At 47.9% G+C, this 24,083-nt stretch overlaps 1 protein-coding gene across 1 annotated transcript; it reads right to left on the reverse strand.

Annotated features, from left to right (window-relative positions):
- Window positions 1–15,662, reverse strand: LOC135400242 (procathepsin L-like). Its single transcript, XM_064632017.1, has 5 exons — window positions 15,379–15,662; window positions 12,571–12,723; window positions 6,818–7,197; window positions 4,389–4,499; window positions 1–125 (listed from the first exon to the last, which is right to left on the reverse strand). The coding sequence occupies exons 1-5, from the start codon at window positions 15,625–15,627 to the stop codon at window positions 26–28; spliced, it is 993 nt and encodes a 330-aa protein (XP_064488087.1). The 5' UTR covers window positions 15,628–15,662; the 3' UTR covers window positions 1–25.
- Window positions 15,663–24,083: the final 8,421 nt, after the last annotated feature.

Consider the following 24,083-nt stretch of genomic DNA (forward strand, 5'->3'; position numbering starts at 1 on the left):
TACTGTGAAATCAGTCTTTATTTCACTAAACAAGGGGATAAGATGCTTGGGTTGCGATGCCGCATTGGTTGTGCTGGTTTCTGCTCATGAGAATGTAGCCGTGGTCTCCCCATTCTTCTCCCCAGCTGTGTAAAAGAAAAAGAAAGATGTCAAGTACATTAGCATCCATCCTGTTAACCGTGTATTCACACGAGCGACATCCTCACGGAATATTCTAGTGGAAGGAAAAGCGAAAACACTGCTTGCAGAGACGAAGTTCCATCCCGTGTTATGTTGAGTATTCACACGGTGCCGGATATCGGGAGTGGCCGTGCTGCGGATTTAGCAGACGACACTTAGCATACGACACCGTCAGCGCCTTTTCCTGTCGTCTGCTACAGATTATCTTATGGCTGTGTAGCAGGATATTCCCCACGGTTAGCAGTGTACGTGAAGAGACGGCATTGAGCGCTCGTGCTCACGTGACAGCAGAAAGCTATGACGCTTGTCGCATCTTCCGCATCTGGGGGAATGTCGCTCGTGTGAGCACACGGTACATGTGACGTCACGTGTTTCAACTCAGCGATGCAACGAAACACTAACTTATAGTAAGAGGGAATTTTAGTAGATCGGAATAAAACCCTACGAAATCGATAGGATCAAGGAAGCGCCCAGGTCAAGGATCAGTAACGTTTTGTCGGTCACTTTAAAGTAATAAGGAAAATGACTTATTTTGGTTTCGAAACCATTTGTATGGTGTCCACCTTCCGATGGAGCAATGGCGAATTGCATTGAGAGAGCAAATTTTGCCTCGTGACGAACATAGGGCTGGGGCCTATACTCTCGTGCAATTCGTGTTATGATGGGGGTTTGGTTAAAGAGGTTGGGAATCCAATCCCGAATATAGCACGAAATCGTTGTTGAAATGTAGATTTATGGGTACCAAACATCTCTGTCGAAACCCCTTCACGCTGCGCTCCTGCGTCACGGAGTTATGACACTCTGAATATGAGGAGATCCTTTCACCCTTGGCTCCCCTCCTCCTCGTCCGATCTCGGTAAGACGTAGCTCCTAGCACGCAACCCAAGTGCTTAATTTCCTGTCCTCGCGGAGATGCCTGTAAACAGGGAAAGGCGGCTAACCCTGTGACGCGGCGCGGCAAACAGCTCGGAACGGAAGCGCTATGTCGTAGAGCCATAGGGCAACCGGTCAAAGCGTCACTTCCCGCCTCTTTTCGTGGAGCTTCTCGGCACCGCTCAGCACCACGGTCGGCGGGGGCCTCGAATGTGGGAGATGTTTAAAACACGGTCGCATAAAAATAGTAGGATATGTGAAGTGGAACTTAGCGTATGAAGTACGCGGGGTTAGGTGTACAGAACGTGCCGAGACAAAATTACGTCCGTGTGGTTTCTCAACCCCTTTAGTGACACGTGAAAAAGTGTATTCCACAGCCCACCTGACACTGTTCAACCAATGGAACACTTTCTGCACATTCGCAGGGCAAAGCACTAGCCCCATCTCAGTGAACGTGTACAACAACGACAACAGACACTTTTCGAAGACATATTTTGAAATAAGATCCTATGTTTTTTTTTTGTTTTGTTTTTTTGCACAGTTTCTTGGAGGGGACGCGCAGGTTCATGCCCCGAAGCATATCACTTATCCTTGCCCTGGGAGTGGTAGTAGGAGAGGTAGTGGGAGTGGGAGTGGTAATAGGAGAGCGCTGTACCTGCATTTACCTTGGTACAGCTTGGGATACATGGTTACGGAACTCGGCACTGGCGCATTCTTCATCGGAGCAGGCTCCCATGTGCGTGCTCCAAGTTGCAATGCGAACACTAAGGCACCACAATTTTCTTTCAATTGGGAAGGAACAATGTCTGGGTTTCTCTTTTCTTGAAGAATTAGAGAACTTGCTGTGGAGTATATTAAGTGTATTGATACACGTGTTGGTCGATTGCCTTTAAAAATGTAGTGGGCAGTAGAGGAAGGGCAAGAGGTTGCGAGGGAGAACAGTAAAGTTACGTTCCAATGTTCTAGGTTGGAGGCAAGGGGTCTTCCGTGTGGAACATTACAAAAAAGAAGTGCATATTCTTGTAACTATGATCCTTAGTTATCTTAGAACTTATTAAACGACCACCACTTCAGTATGAACGAGAAGATGAAGCTGGTTTTGAGGCGTCCTACTTTGGAGAAACCAATAAAAAATGTGCTTTTGAGATATCACGCACGTGTACGGGGGGTGGTTCCATAAGTTTCCGGCCCGAGGTAGAAAATGCTCGCGAATTTGAAAATGCGATTAAGGACGCGTGGCGCCATCTGTTGGAGGGCCGGAGCACCACCCTGAACTCTCTCCATGCTTTTGTAGGTTGGAGAGCGGCATTTCAAACATCCAGGGTGCACTCTTCAGTTAAAATGGAAAAAATCGAGTACCGCGCTGTGATAAAATTCTTGACAACAGAGGGACTTTCGCCTAAAGAAATTAAAGCGCGACTGGACAATGTGTACAGGGAAGCCTCTCCATCGTACACAACGGTAAAAGACTGGGCTAAGCAGTTTGGACTGCGGCAAGAGTCCATTGAAGATGATCCACGCGATGGTCGTCCAGTGGAAGTGGTGACACAAGAAAATTTGTCTCTTGTCGAGGAGGAAGTGCTGAGCGACAGGCGTCTGAAGGTGAAGGAAATCTCAGAAAGGCTGGGGCTTTCCAAAACAACAGTTTTTCGCATCATCGGCGAGGGCCTTCTATGAAAAAGGTCAGTGGGAGGTGGGTGCCACGACTTCTCTCGTCAGTTCAAAAGCAACAGCGCGTCGTCTGTCCCAAAGAGTTTTTGGAGCTCTGTCAAGAGAACGAAGAAGAAATATTGAAGTCAATTGTCACAGGGGATGAGACTATGGTGCTCTACTATGATCCCCTTTCGAAAAAGGAGTCGATGGAATGGCGCAAACCAGGAGAAGCACCTCCAAGAAAAGCCAAGGTCACACAATCCACAAAGAAGATCATGGCAACAATATTTTGGGATTGTCACGGGATCCTCCTCATCGACTTCAAAGAGAGGAACACCACAGTGGATGCGACTTATTATGCTTCACTCCTGCACCGACTGCGAGACGCCATCAAAGAGAAGAAGCGCGGCAGGTTGAGTCGAGGTGTCCGGTTGTTCCAGGACAATGCCCCTGTCCACACGGCTTCTGTTGCCAAGGCTGCACTGAAGGAGTGCGGCTTCGAAGAAATCCACCACTCACCCTACAGTCCAGACTTGACACCGAGTGACAACTTCCTGTTCTCAAACTTGAAGAGGGATCTCAGAGGACGGAGATTTCAAAACGATAGTGAGGTGCAAGAGGCAGTTTTCCAGCATTTTGCGGACAAAACTTCGGACTATTTTTTCAAGGGTATAAGAATGCTGGTTGAAAGGTGTCAAAAGTGCATCGAAGTTAAGGGTGACTATGTCGAAAAGTGATACACTTGTTTCGTCTCTATATGACTATTAAAAGTTGGTCGGGCCGGAAACTTATGGAACCACCCTCGTATATACACAGAGATAAGATATGTACGAATGAATCAATAGCAATTATTGTTTCAACGGAACCACAAACGAACATTGCTCTTCAACTTCAGTATTCACACAGTAGTATGCAGATTATTTTGTTCACGTTACGAACCACAGAGTGTTCAACTCTGCAAAGCAAAAACTTTAGTCAAGGTTGTTGTCCTCGTGTTGTCTGACAAAGGAAGCGTTTGGAAAACAGCGGCACGCCCAGGATAACAACGTATAGCATGTGCAGCTAGTATCAAAGCTAACTCGAGCGCCGTTCCGGCTTGCGGATCATAGCGGCGGTGCTTAGAAGAAATAACTGCGGAAGGTGTTTGGGTGAACTCACTCCAGTCAGAGGAGGTGACCATCGTTAGGAAGACGTTGTTTTTTGCTATGTGTTGCAGGTGTGGCTCTCTTCCCGCCTTGCAGGCCGGAGCGGTGTTCAAGTTAACTTTGACACGAGCTGCTGGTTCGGACACCAGCTAATTCACGCGACGTTTCAAGGATGAGCTATGGGACGTCTTTTGGCAGATACCGAGATGTCGCGAGGACCTTCCGTGACATGCTGGGACATCCTGGGGAAGTCGCATATCTCCCAAACATATACTCGCAGGACATTCCTTGGGCGTCACCGTGTTGTCTGGGCAGGAATTTGCCGATAGAACCGACGAACCAGAGCGGTAGAGCATGGTCGTCATCGTCGTCACAATATGTACTTTACCCGCACGCACCCTGTACATTGCACGCGTTGGCGCGTACATTTCAACGCTCGGCCAATCAAAGCGATCCAATACAACATTCAGCGTGTAACGATGCACGCGAACGTCACGTGTCAGCTTCCATTAATAGAAAAAACGTCGTGTCACTAACCTGTTCTTGACTATCCAGTAGTCGCATTCACTCCCTGAACCGTAGCCAACAACAAGGACCCCATGGTCGAGATCTACAGAGCTGCAGTTTTGTTCGTAGTAAACGCCGCCTCTGCAATGAAACATGAAGTGCCGATAGTACGGGACATGTCAAATCAGCCAATAAATCTGAAATCGCAGGTGATTGGCTCATGCGGGCGCAGGAGGAGTCACGCTCTAGTGCACCCGGTGGCGACCAGGGTTCGAATCCGGGTGCTGGCTGTGCGTCTGAGCGGATCCCTTAGACGCTTTAAGACCAATGTCGGCACGGTTCCTTGTGGGGTCAACCCAGCACGTACGATCCCCCGCTGAGATAGTCATGGCGTTGCCCGATCGAGCGTGGCCGACTACGGCGAGCGGTCGCATCACCACCATCACCACTGCTGCAGTGCACCCTTGGACTTCGTACGGCAATGTGTATGCGAAAGCAGTATCCACAGTGTTTCTCAAGCACACCATGATGCGTTTGCACCATTCGTGGACACCACATCCGAGCCCGACCCGACCTCCGACAGTGCAAAGCGGTACGCGTGTGCTCGGGCCACGTGGCTCGGGCTAACACTTTTCCGTGAAATGGCAAAAAATGGTACAAGAGCGCATGATGAGCGCGCTGAAACGGGAAGTTTTTCCCGATCGCTGTTGACGAGAGGTACGATAGCCAGGTACAGCTGTACCCGATCGTTGTGACGTCTTATGTCTGGCTGTCCTCGCTGTTGCATTTTCATGCGTTAGAGATGCGGCGCGGCACGCTTGTCGTTGGCAACGAAGCACTGCGAGGCGAAAAGGACATGCACCACAAGATTTGAGCTCAACTGAACTCTATGCGGTACGGGTTAACTTTGGCTATGCAGCTTATAGCGTCCTCGATAAACTGCACCGGTGCGCACCGGTGCGACCTGGTGCGGCTTGCCATCCTCGATAAACTGCACTGGTGCGCACTGAACGTCCTCGATTAAAGGAATGCACCCATTCAGTGCAGCACTGAGTTGCCCCGAACCCACACCGAGAAAATCGGCCGAGCGCCAGAGTGCAATCCCAAGAAGCATCGCGATTGCAGGAAGCACGAGGAAGGCGGAAGCGGCAAGTAGCCAGGTGTAGCCGGGCAAGTAGCAACAGACAGCCATCGTCAGCATGGCATTCGATCGGTGCCGCTCGCCAGGTGCCTCTCGCTACGGGTCACGCAGCCTACGAGCCACAACGAGCACAGATCTCTAGGTGGCGCATGCTAGTATCCATCAGATCAACCAGTGCAGTGCAGTTTCATGTTCGATAATGCCTCCGCCAAGGGCACCGCCAGTGTAGAGCGCCACGCACCACGGTGGTTTCGGGGCAATTCCGGAGCAGGTTTATCGAGGACGCTATTACTAATGAGCTAAGTCTTAGCGATTACCCGTTTGCATTTCTTCCACCTTCTACATCTGATACGCAGGAAATGTTCGCACCCCTTCCACGCTGGGAGGGACAGTCAGCTTTGAAGGGACAGTTGCCCTTAACACTGGCAAGTCTTAAAAGGGACCAGCCTTAGACGTCTTCAACATCTTGTGGCATATTGATTATGCCACGAGACTTTCTAAACTTCGACCATACAGGGGAGCACTCGAAGCAGGGGCGGAACCAGACCTTCGTTGTTGTTTTTTTTTCGTTTTTTTTTGGGGGGGGGGGAGGAAGGGGGGTCGGTTTCTTTGTCAGGGCGCGTATTGGGGAGGGGGAGAGGGAAATCTAATGTATAAACTGACTTTTTTTTACTTTTCTTCCACAATCTACCGTGTCTGTTGTAAGAAACAATATATGCATTGCCGATTATTTGACTTTAATAACATTTTTTTCAAAAAATCCACTCTTTGAGTCAGTGGTGGATTCAAAGGAGGGGGGCGGTTGGGCGATCTACCACTGACTTAATTTTTAAATGTTATTAAAGCCAAATAATCAGTAACGCATCTATTGTTTCATAAAACAGACACTGTAAATTGTTAAAGGATTGTTGTGTACGCCCGGGCTTTTTAAAAAAACTATGTATTCCTTTATTACCATAATCTTTTATAATAAAATATTAGTATTATGTGTTATATTACGCATTTTCAAAACGTATTTGTATTAGTATTACAATACGCATTTTTGTGGAGTATTATGTATTAGTATTATACTACGAAAAAGTAGTATAATACTAACCCCTATCCCCATCCCCATGCCCACCCCTATCCCCATGTATGTCGAGAAGAGTTAATTCAACGATCGCTTTCCGCATGCCACGAAACAGTTTCGAACAATTTTGAGCGGCTCACTGCTCACGGGTGGGAAAATTTGACAGCAGGTACATAATGCCACGCCACATCTTCAAGCCACGTCTCTTGAAGGAACATCAGTTGAAATATTGAACGATGGGCAACTTACTTGTAAAATTGGAAGGACTGATGAGAGGCATCGATACCTACAGAAACAGGCCCCACTACGCCCACGGCACTCTTCAGAGCATCTTCGCTGCCCGATTCGACGTCATGAAAACCTACGTCAGTAGCTCCTACATGGCATGGATCGTACTTGCAACTTCCCTTACGAGCCGTGTACGGGTATGACTTTTCCGTGTCGATACCACCATTGTCTTGAACGTATGCAAAAGCGCTGTCCATGGTTCCTCCTGCGCAGCCTGATGACTTATTATCACAATCCACCAGGTTCTGCTCGCTGAGGGAGACTAGTTTGCCAGTGTTCCGGAACTGCTGCCCTTCCAGAGATCCAGTCGCTGAGAACGCCCAACAGGAGCCACACTTACCCTGCATAACACATCGACGGGTACAATTTATTTCTGCGGACGAGAAGTTTCATCGCTGCAAGCACTACAACCAAATGTTGATGTTATTTTTGTAAAAAAAAAAAAGTACTGTTTAGGACACGGTTGTCTAAAATCTCCAGCCGCCCGTGGCCGAGCAGTCCCCTATCGGCGATATCGGGCACGAAGGAACTATACCAATACGGTCTCCGAAGTAAGGTCAGCCCTCCCACAGCTCTCGCAAAATATGTATCAATATGCGCGTTACTGCGCACCACAAGCGTGTCCGGATTGGTTGCCGGAATTTGAAAACGGCACTTCGCGCTTCCTCGCCTGCGTGCTGCGTACTGCCTCGGCGGTTTCATTTTAAATTTGAACGGCGAACGCCGGGTCGGCTGTGTCTTTCGTTGGGAGGCAAGTGCGTTTGCCGTCTTATCCGTGTATTATGGTGTCTTTGATCGTGTTGTACTGTTTCGAGACATCGGTCTACGAACAGCCAATCGGATTTCAAACTGAAGTGTTGTCGTGAATTGTGGCTCGATGAACATATTTCGAGCGTCAGATCTGCATAGCGGTGTCAAGAAGATAGGATTTCGTGAAGCAGCAGCATTTTACGTTTGCCGTGTAGCAGGCAAGGACATGATGATCAAGAGATTGTGCGCAAGTATGTGACAGTTGTTCGTTGCTGGGAAGTGTGGATATGCGTGTTTTGCAAGTTTGAACTTTGTTCCAATGTGCTAGGAAGCGCTACGCAATGGACTCAGTAAGCTCAGTGAATGTAAATGCGTCAACCTGACGATTGTGTCAGTATAATGACTCAAATAAATCTCTGTTCATTAAGACACTTTTCACAGTTGTTTGGGAATCACGGAATAACTTCACGGCGTGCATAAAAGTTAGTAGACTTAGAGGTCAAGGGTAGCCGGTACAGGCCAGTATGGAAAGCAGAAGTCAGCAACAGCCAGAACCGGTCGGGCTACGAGCCGGACGGGAAGAGTTCAGATTGGAGGATTGAGGGAGCAATCGCTGCATTCTCATTGGTCGTGTGCCCAGTGTTGTGTGAATTTACCTATACTATGGGGTCTATCGGGAGTTGGTGAGAGCTGGTAAGGCCACGCAGTGACAGCTGCCGGCAGAGAGCACCATCGCATACTCAACGTCGTCTGCTAGGGAAAGCAGTTGAGCACGGCCTCCCCTCGTGTAGAATTTTAGTGCACACAGGGGTGACACAAACCCGCCATTGTTGTAACTACCCTCAAGCGGGTGCTTTTGGCAAAACTGCCATCCTGGTCGCACGTCATAGAAAACGTCATTTTGAGGTCATGTGACTTTGTTTGCATGTTGTTTTGCCGCTTGCCGACATATTTCCGTCGTCAGAAAGCCAAGAGATGAATGTATTTTGCTAGCGTAAACTATGCGGTGCCTCTACCGCAACATGGTAGCCCATTTCTCCTTAGTTCGAGTACATCGCCTCGTCTTAATGCGCGGTCGTCACTACATCTGTCGTCAACAGTACGAGGCCTTATGTGCAAAGCCGCGCGTTTTACTGCGAAATTATCGGATAAAAATAACTTCCGTGACTGAAAGACATCCAAAACGTCACACAGAAACAACAACCGCACTGTTTACCAACGGTTTGGCTGCCGATCACGGGCGCAGCCATCTTTAAGGTCACATGTGCCCTGATGTTTGCTGTGACGTGCGACCAGGACCTGTCCAGGATGCATTGCGTTCGCCCAGCACGTTTTCGTCTACTGAGCAATGCATTGGATGCCACCCCTGTGTTAATATAGTTCCTTCTCGCGCGACACCGCCGATAGGGGATCGCTCCGCCACGGGCTAGAGATTTTAGACAATCGTGTCACATACAGTACAATGATGAATATCATAACCCTATAGCCCTACCTTTTCCAGAATTAGCAGCGACTTTAGTGCAGGCCGTTGGCAATCTGGATTGGACAATGGGTCAAGAAACTTTGTAATGCTGTGAGGTCATACCGTGTCATAACATGGTATGCATTGTCGAATATCTTCAATGATATTCATCGTGTGAACTCAGTCTTTTTTTAAATATGTATCCCTTTTTCGACAGATGTTGCGGGTCGTGGAAGAAGCCGATCGTGCTGCTGCTGAACGTTCACGTTACGAACAAAGGGAATACCTGACTGCTCCTTGTGGAAATTAGTACGGTATCAGGATGGTGGGCGCGATACCCAATTGCAAAGCATGGCGGGTTGTAGCGGGGTAGCTGGTTGCGGGGTAGCTGGTTGCGGGGTAGTTGGTTGCGGGGTAGTTAGTAGGCTGCAGGTCTGCTGTCGTGTTTGTTTAACCTACCTGTCCGCGTCTTTTGCTGCATTTGCAATCAAGTATGTACAAACCATAGTCCAGTCATCGTTAAGTTACTATGGAGCAAAGAAGTTATAGCTGGCTTACGAAAACAGTAACTGAGCTACAGTTACTTTTTTATTACAGTTACCGATCTATACAGTTTACACTATACAGTGGAATATTCAGCTATCCTTTGATGGCAGACTGAACTGGAAGGTTTAGGCTGAAAGTCGCCGATATTTCTAACAGACCTGATCTTCTACTGGAAGAACAGCTGCTTCTTGCACACTTTCTGTTTCGATGTGCATTCGTAATTCCTGAGCTGTCGATTGAAAGAAGGGCAAGGCTGTCGCACCCGACCTCGGCTGCTGTGGCCGAGCTGCATTTCATTCTTATGGCGCTTTCCTTCATTGTGTCCCGTCAACCACCGATGCACTGGACCATATACAGTAACTCTAGAACCGCCCTCTAAGCTCTGCAGCGCACCATGGGCTAGAGCTCCCTGGCTCCATTGGTGTTTGATGTCCTCATGGAGAATATTCCTGTGCTGTCACACGGACACATACCATCACCTCCCAGGTCATTGTGGCGTCCCTGGGAATGAGGCTGTCGACTTAGTTGTCAGACGGTCTCATGTGGCACGTGGCGTACTGACGCACCCTACGTATTTCACCCAAGCGGACGCGAAGAAAGCAATTGGTACTCTTATGAGACGTCTGTGTAGTGAACACTGGCGAAGAAGTGTCCCTTCTACGTCGTTCCTGCGCAACGTGGACCCAGATATCCGTTTTTATATGCCGCCAGCCAGCGCTTCCTCGAACGTCATCACGTCGCTCATATACAGGCTTCGCCTCAATGTGCCATTCAGTGGACGACTTTTGTTTAAGCTCGGCACGGTCCCGTCCCCCAACTGCGGTCTGTGTGATGTAGTTGAGGACGTGGATCATATACTCCAATACTGCCTGAGGTACAGTGCACACCGTTGTACCCCTGTGTCGTCGCTGACCCGCCTGGGTAATCCGCCATACTCCACCGAAAAGGTTCTTGGGTGCTTGCCAGCAAATCAGCTCATACCTGTGCAATTTCTCGTCTCGACGGATCTCTTTGACACATTGTGACGCTCTTTGTTTTTTGTGCATTGACATTTCGCACGTGAACTCTCCTACACTGTTGATTTTGGTGCCAAGTTTTGTGTTGATGTTTTCGTCCATTCCGTTTCGAAGTGTATAGATTTGTGTAGTTTCCCTTTCTTTTCTGAATAACGCGTCCTGGAGTAGCTAGCCCCGAGCGGCTCGAGACTAACATCTGCATTTTTTTTCTTTTAAGAATCGATCAATCAATCTGCTTCGATATTTCGTTACTTTACAATTATCATTTAAAATCAACGTCTGGATGAATGCGACTCTCAAATATTTTATTTAAGCTCATGTGGCTGCCAGCCGCAAATACAGGGTGTGTGCAGAAAAACATGACCCGCATTTAGGCACATAGCTTGTTGCCTACCTAACTAACGAACTTCCGGTGGCGCACGATGGCGCATTTATGCGTGCGAAATCTGTAGAAAAATTGTGGAAGCCATACCCAGCTTAAAAAATAAACGGAACAACGAAAACGTCGGCTTCCGTGCATCAGATTAGGGCAACATGGTGGACAACAGGGTGTATGTGAAAGGGCAACACGGTGGGCGTAGGATAGTTGTGTTCAAGTACCGCTAGGGGAGCTATCGGTGCATAAATCGAAACGATGTCCCACATGAATGCTCATCGGCAGTACCCCTAGCGGTGCCTGCACATAACTCTCATGAGACGGAAATGCACTACAATGCACTGTCATGACCGCCCTATTCTAATGCATGGAAGCCCATGTTTTCGCGCTCTGTTTATTTTTTTACACTGAGTATGGCTTCCAGGATTTTTTTGTAGCTTTCGCACGCATAAATACGCCGTCGTGCGACACCGGAAGTTCCTCGGCTAAGTAGACAACGAGTTACACGTAAAAATGCGGGTCATGTTTTTCTGCACACACCCTGTACATCACATGCTTGTTGCACATACACTGTGATTATTTTGGAAGGTAATATTATTAAGCGCCCCGCTAATATTAATATTAGTATAATGGTAATATTAGTGTGCTGAGCACAGTTGGTCCAACGCTCGCTTCCCGCATGACACGAAACACATATCGTCAAGATGCTGCAGTAATTCATCGAATGCGACTCCATGTGGCTTTTACAGCTCAGTGGCGTTACCGCTTCAGACAAGTTGACTCTCCCAGCTCCTGTCACTGCGGTGCTGTAGAAGATTTAGAGCACGTTCTTCTTCATTGCCCACACTACCAACCTTCTCGAACCGCACTCTCCGGGTTTCTTAATCAGTTGGACTCTCGCCTCCTCTCTCACACAAAATTGCTTGGTCCCTGGTCACATCCAGCCCACCGACGCTCTGCCCTCAACGTTCGCTTCACCTTTCTGGATGCCAAAGGACTTCGATACTTATTGTGAAGGGGCTCATTATTTCATTCCAAACATCACCACCAGCTCTGCTGTAGAGCATCGCACCCCGTGTTTTCTCGCTATATTGTTCTTAAGGATTGCGAAACGCTTGGCAGGTGCACTGAACACAGACGATTCCTCCTTCATAATGACGTTCGCGCCGGTTTCTTATGGTATACAAAGTTTAGAACATCTATTATGACATTATACGTATGTGAGATGGCCTAGACGAACTACATGCATTTTGGACGACATGATATGAATACAGTCTTCTGCTACAACGTTTCTCGCGAGTACAGCTTTGGGAACAGAGGCGCAGGACTCGGTGTCGCTAAGCCATAGCCAGAGATAACGATGCCTCGGCCTCGCGTCGATTTGCAGCTCTCGCTGTAAACCTCGCTCCTTTGGGAACGTCGTATTATTGTGCCCTAGTGCAGTTGAGTACATCTCGGTGATGAGAATTTTATTTTCCTTCTCGCGTTTTGTGAGCGCTGCAGTGAATTACTTTGAAGAGAAAGACACGAACAAAGAACAGCAGAACTCTTGAAAATGACGTACCTGATTTTTCACGGGAGTTACATAGCCTTCTTTTCGCCAGTCGACCTGGTCCGGAACGTCGTACAATGAAGCTTCACTGTGTACACCCAGTGCAGTCTTCTTTGTCTGGTTCGGACGGTAGCCGAGGTAAAGCTGGCGGTACTCCTCCGATGTCTGCAACAAATAAGGATCATGAGGGACGCGTTTATTTACGTGTCACGTCTATTAGCTTGCTCAGCAGAGTTATATGCACCGCCTCCTCAGACGTACGTAGTTGGCATTAGTAGCTTTTGAAAAGTCAGTAAATAATGCGCTCCCGTGTATCGGCCGCTTCTTCATCTTGTTGATCTTGTGCTCCGGCCTAAAAAATCCCCCATCCATACCACCACCACGCACACGCAAATTCGTCGGAGGCAGCTATTCCAGCGCGCAAGCCAGAAGTTTCGTGGTGCCTCCCAAGCCGCAAGAGGTCAGCCTTCATCTCCTCACGATGAGAGTTAAGCACTACCTACCGTACACGCCGCAATGCCACAACTGCCTGTAACATTGACATGTTGCTGCGTGCTGCCTCCGGAAGAAGGTCTGCGCAAACTGTGGGCCGTCCCATCACTGCTCTGACTGTCCACAAGACGACCCCCTGTACGCGAATTGCCAGGGCAATCATCCAGCAACATCAAGCGACTGCCCCAAGCGGAAACAGCAGTGCAGTTCGGAAAACAGTGCGCATTGCCAGGGAGCGCTCGTGCTCCAATAGCTGTTACCGGGAGGCAAAGGTGAAGGTCCAGAAAGAGGAACGCCGAAAGCACCGCAGACGGCTGCGGCGGAGAAGACTGCAGTCACAACAACGTGCTGCCTCTAGCAATAAGGCTGGTGGGCCACCTCCATTGAGGGACAGTGATCTCCCCCCCCCCCTGCCCCACCGTCGCGATGCTCTGCCAACGGCGCACGCTCCTGCACCGAAGCCGACTGCTGAGGCGCCACTGGCGACCTACCATCAGAAGGCCCGCCGGCCATCACCGATCGGAGCGAACGACGGCCCTGGTGACATGCAGGTCGTGGTGATCAGGCTGCTCTTCGCGGCATTAAAAGCCATCATCACCGCTTGTCCTGAGTGCAAGGCACTTGCTGAAATCAGATCGTTCCTACAACTTGAGAACAACATCGCTCCCACCTTGCTGTCCGGCCCTAAGCGTAGCAGGCGCTAAGACTATCTGGGCGTCCTCAGCGCTCCGCCACTGGTAGCATGGCTGTTCAGTACCAAACGACGACGATCTTCCAGTGGAACGCCAGAAGCCTGCAGTCGAAGGTGTCACACGCGACACGTGCGACACGCCAGCGGCTGTAGCACATCAACTTGGCCTGGAACACCTAGCCTCGCTGCACCATGGAAGGCAGACCATCTATACTGATGGGTCTGTGATACCTGGTGGAGCAACTGCAGCCTTTTATGTGCCCCATGAAGATTTTGAGAAAGCGTCCAAGCTCCCCAAATCCCCAACGAGACGTCCTCCACGGAAGCAGAGTTATTCGCCATCGATATGGCCCTTCAGCATATCTCGTCCTCTCTACATGCAGAGTGGATGATCCTCACAGACAGCAAGGCAGCCCTGGAGATCCTGTTTCTTACGCCACCAAAATCATCAGCGATCTCCAAACCGCCGCAGGCTACTCTGCTCGCGCCTTTGGCCACGGTGTGCGGCTACAGTGGGTTCCCAGCCACATGAGCCTCAGTGGGAACGCACGAGCAGACGCCGCCGCGAGGCGTGCCCATCAAGACGTCGGCCCACCAGTTAGTATACCGCTCACATCGTCCGCCTGCCTTATGGAGATCCGCCAGTGGTGTGCCTCCGAAATGCGCCGCTCTGCCGAAGACGCTGTACGCGCCCATGCGTATATCCAGTCCATTAACCCAGCAATGAAATTCACCCCACGCCAACAGCTCGTCCGCGCAGAAGGAGCGATGCTCCATCGGCTCCAACTCAACGTCGCCTATACACCGCAATACTTGTGCAGGGTCGGGAAGCGTCGCTCAGCTAGCTGCGCTACCTGTGGCGCAGTAGCAGATGTCGAGCACCTCCTACTAACCTGCCCGGAGTACTCTGCAGCCCGCGCTGCACTCGCCGATCGCTTCCAACGCCTGCATATGGACATCCGCATATGGTTCGCTCTCACTGGCCGTGCTTCTCAGCCCCATCGCACGACAACAGCAAGGAGCCGTTACAAGGGCTCTCCTGCAATACGTACAGGACACCCAGCTGAGGGTTACGCTGTAACCTGAGAACCGCGGCCCTGGGCGCTTGCCTCCACTGCGACGAAGGCGGCATTTTTTTCTTTTTTGCTCCACCAGGGCGTAGCAAGCCGACATAGGTGTCTGACTGACCTCTTCCTGCGTGGACGCCACCTCTTGTTCATTAAACTTATATATACCCCCCCCCCCCCCCCGTTCGTGGTGCGTCCCGTTGTGCTGCTTCACCTGGCGACACACGAGGCAAAACGCGTGCCTTGAGGGAAATATTTTGGCGAGTATTAAATAAATCCTAAGGAAATCGTCAGAGGTTGTTCCGATACCGCATCGTGCGTCAATATGTTAAAGCACCTGAATACGTGGAGGGATTGCTTGAGGGCTCACTTGGACGAGCGATAACATATATATGTTTTTCTATCTTCTTATTTCTTACGTTACACAAGGGTGATACTTATATGGTTACTTCTGAGCCACCTCCATGCAATTGGTTACATCTTCAACAGTTGCAATAGCATCAACAGCTTTCGTAATAGCGTTTCACACCCCGGTGCAACGTTCCTATCCAAAGTCAAGCGAACCCTCACCAAATCAGCAAAGCTGTTGACCGCCACCGTGTGCGTCCGAAGTCGCAGGTCATACTCTAGGTTGTGCCTTTGGATGAAGTCCAAGTTGTCTTCCCAGATGAGTCTTCGGACGGGCTCTTCTTCCGGGACATACTTCTTGTTGTGGATGTCCTTGTAGATTTCCCAGTGTTTGTCTAACTCCGGCCTGGGCACTCTCCGTGCCAGGACACAGCAAAGAACTGCAAAGAGTACAAGAACCCGAAGAGACATTGCTTCGGTTACCGGGATGCAGAACACGAATGCGGGATGAGAGATTTATATCGCCCTCAAAGTGCGCGAGATAGTCTTATCTCGTCCATCCAATGGGCTAAATGGTCAGTGATATCGACCGTTCTATCGTTCGTCGAGCACGAAGCCTAGGAGGGCATGAATGGACCTTTCCGAAAACACTTCAAATGATGCGAACCTTTGTCTCCAACTTGATTGTGTGTGAGAAAAAAAATGTGGGTCACGCGTACTTTCAGCGCGGTGGAAATGCAAGTGCAACTTGTTCCTTTCGCTTTATTGCGAAACTTGTTTCTTTCGCTGCATGTCTACTGCGCATTCTACTCGTTCCACTTTTGTACAAGGCCGCCCTCGCTGGCGCAGTAGCTACCTTGTCCACGTGCTGATATCCAAAGTTCGCGGGTTCAAACCCGGGCGAGGAGTGTGGCCACTTGGTAGAAGGGCAAAAGTTGCTCAGACAAGCAAACTTCTGCCAGGGACGTTAAATGTGGTGTGCAGTGTGTCGCGGTTTCCGCGCACGTGAAAGAACCCTCAGATGGGAAAAATTATTCCACAGACCCGACCACTGTGGCTTCGCTCGTCAACGCAGTTGGCTCGCGACGTAACCCCCCGAATTACTATTATTTTGTACAGCTCCCGTAAATCTTAATAAGAACACCTGAAAAAATCCATTCTCGTTTCCAGGCGCGATAGCGGCCACCATGGAGACACTGCGGGAATATTAAGTGAACAAAGTCATTGCGTTAAACAAAGAAAAATAATTTTGTTAAATTAAAATTCCCTTCTGGACCCAAGGGGTGCTGTAATCGCGCTCGCAAACGAGACCATATTTTTCTCCAGCGTTATTATTAAGGTTGACGAGAGCTGTGCAAAGCAACTGTAGCAATGAGCGGTGAGTATAGGCGTGGAAAGAGAGAGAGAGAGAGAACTGCGGGAAGCATTAGGTGCATCGCCTTCAAACCTCTGTGAAGCAGGGAAGGGTAACGGGCATGGGCACCGTGCACTAGCTGGAGGACGCTGCGGTCGCTTGATCGACAGCGCCACCCATGGCGATTTCGCGCGTAACGGTCTGGTACTGACGCCGTATCGGCGCCTTCGCGTATGCACCTTTGGTGCGTACGGGTGGTTTCATGAATTTTATATGTCGGCTCTGGGGCTTTGGACTCATTAACCCGTGAGACTATACTGGTGTGGAAGTGGTTTGTAGAACCTGACAGTAATATGCACTACTGAGCGCACTATATGCACTATTGATATCGAGACATGTTATCCGTCGGTCCTTGAGGATCATGCGCTCCACAAGTTGGATGTTCTCAGGAACTCTGACACTGGGCTCTGAGCCGCCCTGGCCGGGATCGCCCAGCACTGATGTACGGCCGTCTCGGAACCGTTTGCACTTCTCAAACGTTTTGCTGCGGCTAAGGGTATCGTGGCCATACTGAGCCTGAAGTTTTCTGTGAATTTCAGATGACTTTACGCCTTCATTCACGAGAAACTTCATGACCATTCGCTGTTCGATGTGCGCGCTCACCTCGTTGTCGACCATCTTGTCCAGCACGTGTCTTCTGTTTTGCACAAACTTTGGACCACCACGTGGTGAACGCGGAGGCCTGTCGCGTGTGAAAATGACGAAAAAGAAGTAGCGCGGGCAATTTGTACACTCAGGTGACAGAAAGTCCCGGTTTGACTTGAACACCCCTCGCACATTATTAAGATAGCGCCAAAAAATAAAAAAAATAAAAGAAGACGTTTTCCTTTCTTTCTTATGCATAATCCGTTAAAGGGATGATGCACTGTGAGGATAAGTTTCTTAGTCAACTTGTTCCCAATCTTGCATCGCTCAAGGCGGGGGATGCCCTTTTAGCCCTTTGTGCCTGCATTTCACGCACAGTCATAGTAATAAAAATCAATCAGTCAATCAAGACGGTTTCAGGATATAAATAAGGCGTTTTTTGTTTGTTTGAAACCGGCTATGTAATGATAATAATGTTTTATTAGTGCTACACAGCGACCACAGTGGCATCAGACGCATTGTCGCAAATTGCAACATAGAAGCAGCCAACAATACCATGCAAAAGAAAAACACAACATAAACTATGCTAAAAAACAAAACAAAAAATGACAAGAATTAAGAAGAAACAGGCAGTTGCTGTTCGACAAACGCATGATTACTTTTGTGTGTGTGCATGTGTGTGTGCGGATTAATAGGAAGCAGCAACGAACGACTTGTAAACCGAGATCGTATAATTTGGCAACGATAATAAGATCATAGGGATAGAATGCACGTGCATAAAGTGCAGCTCGGGGAGGACAAATAATTCCCATATTCCCCTGTCTTCGCATGCAAGCTTCTATATTGAAGGAAGACGAGATTCAAATCCAGTCTTCGCCGACACGCCGCAGAACTGGGGTCAGGGTAAAAGAGATATATACTGTACGATATATAGCAGACATTAATTTTAGCCAAGCTACACTATATTCGTGCTGTATTTCGCAACTTTTTCACGTCAGCTGCTGTGCTGTAAGTCCGCATCGTGATGCTCAACTGGTTACTGGCGAATATACTAAATGCAAGAAATGACGTCTAAGTTAGAAATAACGGATTGAGCAGCAAGTTGGGTGGATTGCCGAGAAAACGCTCTCTCAAATACGTGATCCGCGGGACAATACAGCGAAAAGGACGAAAACTTTACGGCAAGTTGCCTCTCTTTCAGACTAACTTGGCTGTCGTGGCAAATTACCACATAGAATTAGTTTCCATTTTATCTTCTCCTTTGACTTTCTATGCAGGCAGTTTCAAATTTATCGCTCTTTTCGAACGGCGAAACTCTACAGAGCACTGCTAGACGCTGCTGGCTGGTAACAGGGCATTACGCCGCTTTTCCCCTCGAGGGGCCGCTGCTGTCGACAGAAAACTCTAGCGCACGGTGCCCATATTTCCGTTCCTGATACCAGCCTTCCGTTTTCATTTCGTTTTCTGGGTTTCTGCTGGTAGCAGAACGGCGGTGGTGATGTAGCCAGTAGACAGCCGTCTCAGTTGTGTCAGCGTCACCAAATTTGGCCTCCGGGCCCTTCCTGTGGGCTATGCATCAGTGCGCATTATACTTGGAAATTTCTGTCGTGCACTCTTCTAAATGAACTTCACTACGTAGCAAGCTCCTGGCCAATCATTATCCCGAATGACAACGTTCTCGCCTTAGATTCGTCGAAAACGAGAGGCGGAGCCTATTTTGTGCCCATTGGGGCGCCTCCTTTTCTTCTATCCTCGTTAATACTGTGAGTGTGTAGAAGTTGTTGTCTGTCAACGTAGTACCTTTGCAGTAACGAGCTACTTTTGAGGGTATTTCGTACTGTGCTGAAATACTGTTGGGGGGTTGAGTATCGAGCACTAATGAGTAGAGATGCAAAATTTCCGGAAATTTTGAATCGCTCGAAAAAAAAAAGAAGAAAAAAAAGACTGTTACCTTTCCTCGGTGTATACCAAATCAAAGTTGAAATGCTTCTCCCGTGGAACTGCAGTGAAGCGCAGTGGAAGTGCAGTAATTGTCCTCGCATATGCTAATACGGACTGGCAATTCTTTGGACGTACATGGTTTCTGGGTTACTGGCATGTAATGGAATCAATGACCATCTTTCGTCCAGTTCGTCACATTACATTGCTCAAGTCGAATACGAGCAAATTGAGAAGCGGGTCTCTCGAGCACAATCAATTAACCCTCCATTTATGAATTCCCTCATTTTTTGTACGTTGCCCTCATTGCGACAAATCCCCTTCCTCATTTCAAACCTCGATTAATGACGGCTTTTCCAGACATGTTACCTGTTCATGAACCCAGGGTTGATTTTGCTGAGTCAACGCACACTCCAGGGCTCCCTCGTGACTGTTTGCACCACCTCACGTCAACCCACCATTGCTGAAAGCGAGATAACGTGAAGCATTTGAGCACACGGTGTTATCAATTGCCCCTTGACGGAGAAATATAATAGACAAACGTGTGATTCACTATGTGCAACTGCCCAAGCAGCACAATGTACCGAAAGTCGAGTGCAATAGGGGTGAAAGTGTAGGTGGAAGGCCTTGAACGGACTATAGTGAAACTAAAGAACGTTGATAAGATACATACCGTCCACCCCTATGGCACCCGACTTTCAGTACATCGTGTTGCTTGGGTGCTGACTCTCTGATAATGGGTGCGAAGATAGGATTCAAGCCATTGTTAAGTATGATTTCCGAGAATTAATGACTGGTGGTTGCCTGCATGTGACCAATCCTGTTCTGTGAAACTGGGTGTGGTCCTGTTAGACCTCCATGGTTCTATCGGGTTGGAGATTAATGCTGTAATGGGCGGTTCAGTGTATTAGTCAGCTTAGGGATAATACTGCCAAAACTTCCAGTTAGGTCAATGAGAGGGGATTTTATCACGGGGGGGGGGGGGTCGCTTTTTAGATGTTTGTGGACTGTTCGCCGGGCTCACCATTGGACAACTGTTGAAAGACAGGTGTTGATGCTAATAAGTTAGCTTACCATAGAAGTTAGTACAAAGACCACAGTCACAGATATTGACCTCTACGCAAAAGAAATTGACGGTTTCAGCCGTATACGAATGGGTGAATTTTATGGTAGGATGCACGTTATTGAAGTCGTGAATGAATATTGTAATGTCTGCTCAGAACGTGGCCATATCATAAATATGTCGTCCAGGAAGCGAGTTTGGTTTCTATAGGCGACCCGCGATATATTAGTATCTATAGGCGCTTTTTTCCTCAATTTACCTCATGAAAATGTTTGCGTAATTTGGTGTCATTTTGTGGCGGTTGCTGTGCCATTGTGCTGTTGCTGTGGGCATTGTCCTGAACGGAGTAGTTCCCATCGAATTCGAAGTTGTTGTTATTTATAATGAGCTTATGTAGTTCGGCGAGGACAAGCGGATCGTTGGTGTTGTCAGAGCTCTTTAAAAATGGATCTTCAGCTCCAGAGATTCTATCTTGGTTGAGAACATTAGTTTATAGAGAAGATACATCCAGGGTTATTGAAAGACAGTCTGGTGGAAAATTGACGAGATCCGACTTGAAAGAAGTGGCTAGTGCCTTTGATGCAGGAGGGTAGCCCCAGGGCGTTATCCTTGATTATCAGACAATATACGAAGCTAGATAATTGTTCAGTAGGAGTCCCGCTGCACGTAGTTATTGACCGACCGGAGTTTATTCATTCGAGCAGTTGAAGGAATGTATAGAATCTACCCTATTTAGCGTTAAGTAGGAGAATTAGGTATTCATAGAAGTTGGCATTGATGGTTTTAGCAGTCATTAACTTTCTTGAGGTCTTGGCTGTATCTGCAACAATTTTCTTCCTGAAATAACTGATGTTCTGAGGCTGGAACAACATACAAGGGACAAATACATACAAAGCCATACATACAATGTGTTCATCAGTTGCCGCCTGCGTCGATCACGTCGTATGAATGTGTGTGTGAGTGAGCAAAAATGTAAGAGTGAAAGGAGGATGAGTGAGAGAGAGTGACTGGTTTGTCCCTTCAGATGACGCACCCTGGAAGTCGCTGAGAAGGCGTGTTAGCTTAGCTCAATTGGTAGAGCCCTGGACCGGCAATTCAGAAGATGTGGGTTCGAGTCCTACAGCTGGCTAACCTTTTCAGTGACTTTCATCTTTCATCGTTAATTTTCTTCCTAGAGCGCCCGTGTCGAGGGAATTGTTAAATTCTCCGCATGTCAATTGCGGCAGCCGCTCGTTGTTGTCGTAGCCTGTCCTGTCCATTACAACAACTGCACCCTCCCTTGTCGGCCCTCTCTTTATAATTACGTTGCTACGTTGTTTAAGACTGGCGACACTTCGTTCCTCTGCGCTAGTGAGGACCAATTGGCTGTCCGAAGATGGGGTGGCACGACCCACTTACAAACCATACTATCCAAGTGCAGCCATACAGCTTCGGCCATTTTCCCGTTGTAAAGCGCCCCAGAAAAGTGTCATTGAATTATAATTTAAAAAAAAACTACGCCACCTAGAGTCACGTGATAGGTTCTTGCCACCACGTGATGTGAGTGTCATCTAACTAAAGTTTTATTATGCTAATCATTACGAACCGAACTCGAAAATTTGCCAAGTAAAGGTCGCTTTTTTTACGCCACCAACGTGACGCAATTTACGTGATGAACTTATTCAAGTTGATGATAAATGACAGGGACAACGCGGAGCTATCCCATCGGATAAAATAGCCGGACATCATGCGTTTCGGCGCCCGTCAAATGCATCACGTCGCCCGTGATTCACCACGAGACCTTGCTAGCGCCTACCAGAACGGTTTTAAAGTCCGCGAACTTTAAAGGAACTGTAAAGTGAAATATAACTACAATGTTTCAAGATACCGTCATGTAGAACTTGGCTGCGTGATCACACACCCACACACAAGTCATCACCTCTCAGTTCTGCATTATACTTTTCGCTCTAATTAATTTTGAACAGTTTTAGAAACTGAAAGGTGGCGACCCTCAAAGTTGGAGCCGGCCACAGATTGGCGGACCGGCATCACGTGGTATTGAAGTACGACGTAACGCATTTCAGACAGGTTACTAATTACCATTATACTTTTTTTTCCAAGAGCAACAGGTTGAAATTGTTAACGGTAACAAATTCGGTTGAAATTGTTAACGGTACACTGTAAACTTTGTCACACCTCTAAAAGTGTGCGCAGTGCATATTAAATTTGGTTGCCTAACATTGCACTTCCAAGATAATATTTTACAAAATTCAGAAAGCATTACAAAAGATGAGGCGACAGCACAGATCTTGCTTTCATTATGTCTTAGATATCGTAAATACGTGCTAAAGCATAAATGCATCGCTAGCGATCATCGAGTTCGTGTAAGTGTCTACAATACTCTTCAACAATCTTGAGATTTTCAAGGATTGAATTTTTGGGGAACAGACAACATGCGAGGAGAGACAACATAGCTAAACCATACTCCATTATGAAATTAGCAAAATTATACCTAAAAAGGCGTGCGCCATGAACATTATTACACCTTTAAAGGTGTGAAAACGGTTACAGTGTAGTAACGTGCGTGTGAGAAATATCCAGGTGGGGCAAAGTCGCCATCTTGCCATGCAGCTCACCGGAGCTCATCCAGAACGACAGTCAAACGAAGGAAAGCCGCCGTTAGGCGTCCCCAAGTTGCCCCACCAGAACTGGCGCGGAGCGCGCTAGTTTTGGTCGAAGAAATCTGAACGATGTATGTAGCTAGTGGTTTGCCGCTTTTCACCGTGTGTACCAAAGAAAGGCATGTGGGATGTGCTAAAAACTATTAAAAGATGCGTAATATCTTCCGTTTCGTTTTTTTTTTTTTCAAGTGTAGCTCTTTTAAACAGGCCTCCCACATAGATTTTTAACTGGAGTCTACTTAGGGTTCAGTTTGTATTCCGTGGCCGTCATTCCAAGCCATAAAGATTGTGAAATAACCTTCGTTCGTGAGTTTATCGGCGATTTCAAGGGTTTCGTGGCAAGCAATGCTTTTAAATGGAGTCGAAATCCGAGAACTTCCACTTTTAGTCTCGGAAGTTAGCATGTTACTCCTTGTGGGCGCACAATGGTTCGGGTTCATTTCAATAGCACCGGTTCTTACTTCCTGAATAAAACACTGTCATTGATTAAATATCACGTTCTATGCAAAAAAATGCCATAAAGGAACCGGAGAGAAAGCAAGAAAATATGCGTACCCGAGCGAAAAGCGAATTAAAAGTAACTTGGAACTTAGCTTAAGTTACTTTGGCAAAGTTATCTGAAAAAGGAACATGTTCCTCTGAAAGTTGCCACGGCGCGAGAGTATCGAGTTAAGTCACAAGTTACAAAAAAAGGAACATAGTTACAGTAACGAGTTACCTTATTGAACTCACTTAAATCGCCTACGAGGACGAACGACGACAAATCCAGTGTGCGTGACCTTGGCTTGGCTTCAGACACGTCTAGAATATCTGACATTGTGTATTTACTTGGACTTAGTGATCATGTTATAACGCATTTCTTCACAGCCATTTCCCGTGCAAAATATTCAAACAGTTTACGTAATTACAAAATGGCTGACTTTGAGCTACGACATTTCTGTGATTTCTCATCCTCCTTGATTTCTCATCCAGTACAGTTCACGAGAATCGGCGCATATTTTGTGAAGAAGTCTCCCACCTTGTTAACCGTCACATTCCGCTCACTAATATTGTCTCTTCATCCAATTCGCATGGTTGAATGTTTCTATTGGGCGGCTAAGAAACAGAAAACGCAGACTCTATAAACGGACCAGGAAGTCGCTACGGGCAGAGGACTAAGGTGCTTATCATGAATCAGCTAGGGTATAGAAGGTAGTCATTAATGAAGCCAAGAAAAAAATTATGTCCGTCACACTGCCAAGTTTACTGACACACAACCATAGGCAGC

The sequence above is a fragment of the Ornithodoros turicata genome, chromosome 7, assembly GCF_037126465.1.
Source record: "Ornithodoros turicata isolate Travis chromosome 7, ASM3712646v1, whole genome shotgun sequence".
In the NCBI taxonomy this organism is placed as follows: Eukaryota; Metazoa; Arthropoda; class Arachnida; order Ixodida; family Argasidae; genus Ornithodoros; species Ornithodoros turicata.